Source organism: Austrofundulus limnaeus, unplaced genomic scaffold (assembly GCF_001266775.1).
Source record: "Austrofundulus limnaeus strain Quisiro unplaced genomic scaffold, Austrofundulus_limnaeus-1.0 Scaffold280, whole genome shotgun sequence".
In the NCBI taxonomy this organism is placed as follows: Eukaryota; Metazoa; Chordata; class Actinopteri; order Cyprinodontiformes; family Rivulidae; genus Austrofundulus; species Austrofundulus limnaeus.
In genome coordinates, this window is record NW_013952682.1 from 759,171 (window position 1) to 760,520 (window position 1,350).

At 38.3% G+C, this 1,350-nt stretch overlaps 1 protein-coding gene across 1 annotated transcript in view; it reads right to left on the reverse strand.

Moving 5' to 3' along the window:
* Positions 1–1,350, reverse strand: part of btaf1 (BTAF1 RNA polymerase II, B-TFIID transcription factor-associated) — a gene marked incomplete in the record, with an annotated part of 37,220 nt that overhangs the window by 14,447 nt on the left and 21,423 nt on the right. The window contains 1 exon segment of the mRNA XM_014021164.1: positions 223–371. Coding sequence (XP_013876618.1) covers positions 223–371 — 149 coding nt within the window.

Here is a 1,350-nt window from a genome sequence, read left to right on the forward strand (position 1 = left end):
CAGTTGTGAAACTGTGTTTCGACATTAACAGAATATCAACAAAGTTTTGCGAACATTTGCAGTGGAAACGCAGCTACTGTTGAACCATTTTCATTATGTAAGAGCAGATCCAGTCGAATTGTGATGAATTGATTTAGAACCTTATGAATAGAAATCGAATYGATCCAGAGACCTGGCCCTGACACCTGGCCGCAGACTTCACATCTGTCTGGGTGTGCGTACCTCCAGGGGCAGCAGGCGGATCAGCGTGGCGAAACACTGAGTGGCCATGAAGCGAATGCTGTCGCCGGGGTCGCTCATCCGGCCCAACACYGGGACCACCAGCAGCACGATGTAGGGCACGATGTCCACGTCCAGCTGCTCCATGACACCTGGACACACGCTGGTCAAGGACAATCTGAAGGAAGAGCTGACAGTTCTGAGACCAACACATTTTCCTAAAAACTACAGAAACTGTGAAAACAGAGCGACTTAAAGTCGAGTCACTCCTGAAGACTTTAAACAAACTGTTAAAGTTCAAACGAGGACAGCATCTAAAGAAGGTAGAAAAACTGGAGCTAAAATCGAACATTACAAAGACAAGAATTCTGCATTTATGAGAAAATATGTGACCCGTCTAGGGTTGGGCATAATGTATCGTGTGCAATTAATCGTCAAAAAAACATTGATTATTTTTTGGCACTTGACGATTAACAGGATTAATGCCAGCAGGCAGAGTCCGGTCAGTGCTCCTCTCTGCTTCAAATATGACGAACATCAAAAAAATCTGTAATTTATTTATCTATCAACACAATTAAAAAACTGATGTATAACCTGAAGTCTGTAATTTTGACACAATATGGAACAGATTTTTATGAAGAGGAAATCTAAGCCACTAAATTAGTCATGTGACTACGACAAGGATGTCCAGGGACTCCAAGGGATTAATCGTCAAATTTATCATTATCGGCTAACTACCGCAATTAATCGTGTTAAATTTTTTTGCCAATATTGCCCAACCCTAGACCCGTCACATCGAAACGAGGATTTAGTCCAAAAGTGGTATATTGAAAAATAGGAAAATATAGTGTTTTGACTAAAATGTTAACAAAAATTGCATTTTGTCAAAATATAATGAATAAAAGCCTTAATGTATCATTTGAATGAGCTGTCTGAAATATAATCATAAAACAACATTTTGAAGCACTGTTTTGAGCAGTAGCAACAAAAAAAAAAAGATTTTGAGGAAAAATGCTTAAAAATTTTAAGATTTTCCCTGTGAGTTAGTAAAGTTTTGTTTCTTTTTATCTGGTAAATCTCAATAATCAAATATAATTAGAGGTTTCCTCTTTATAAGGACATCAAATATTC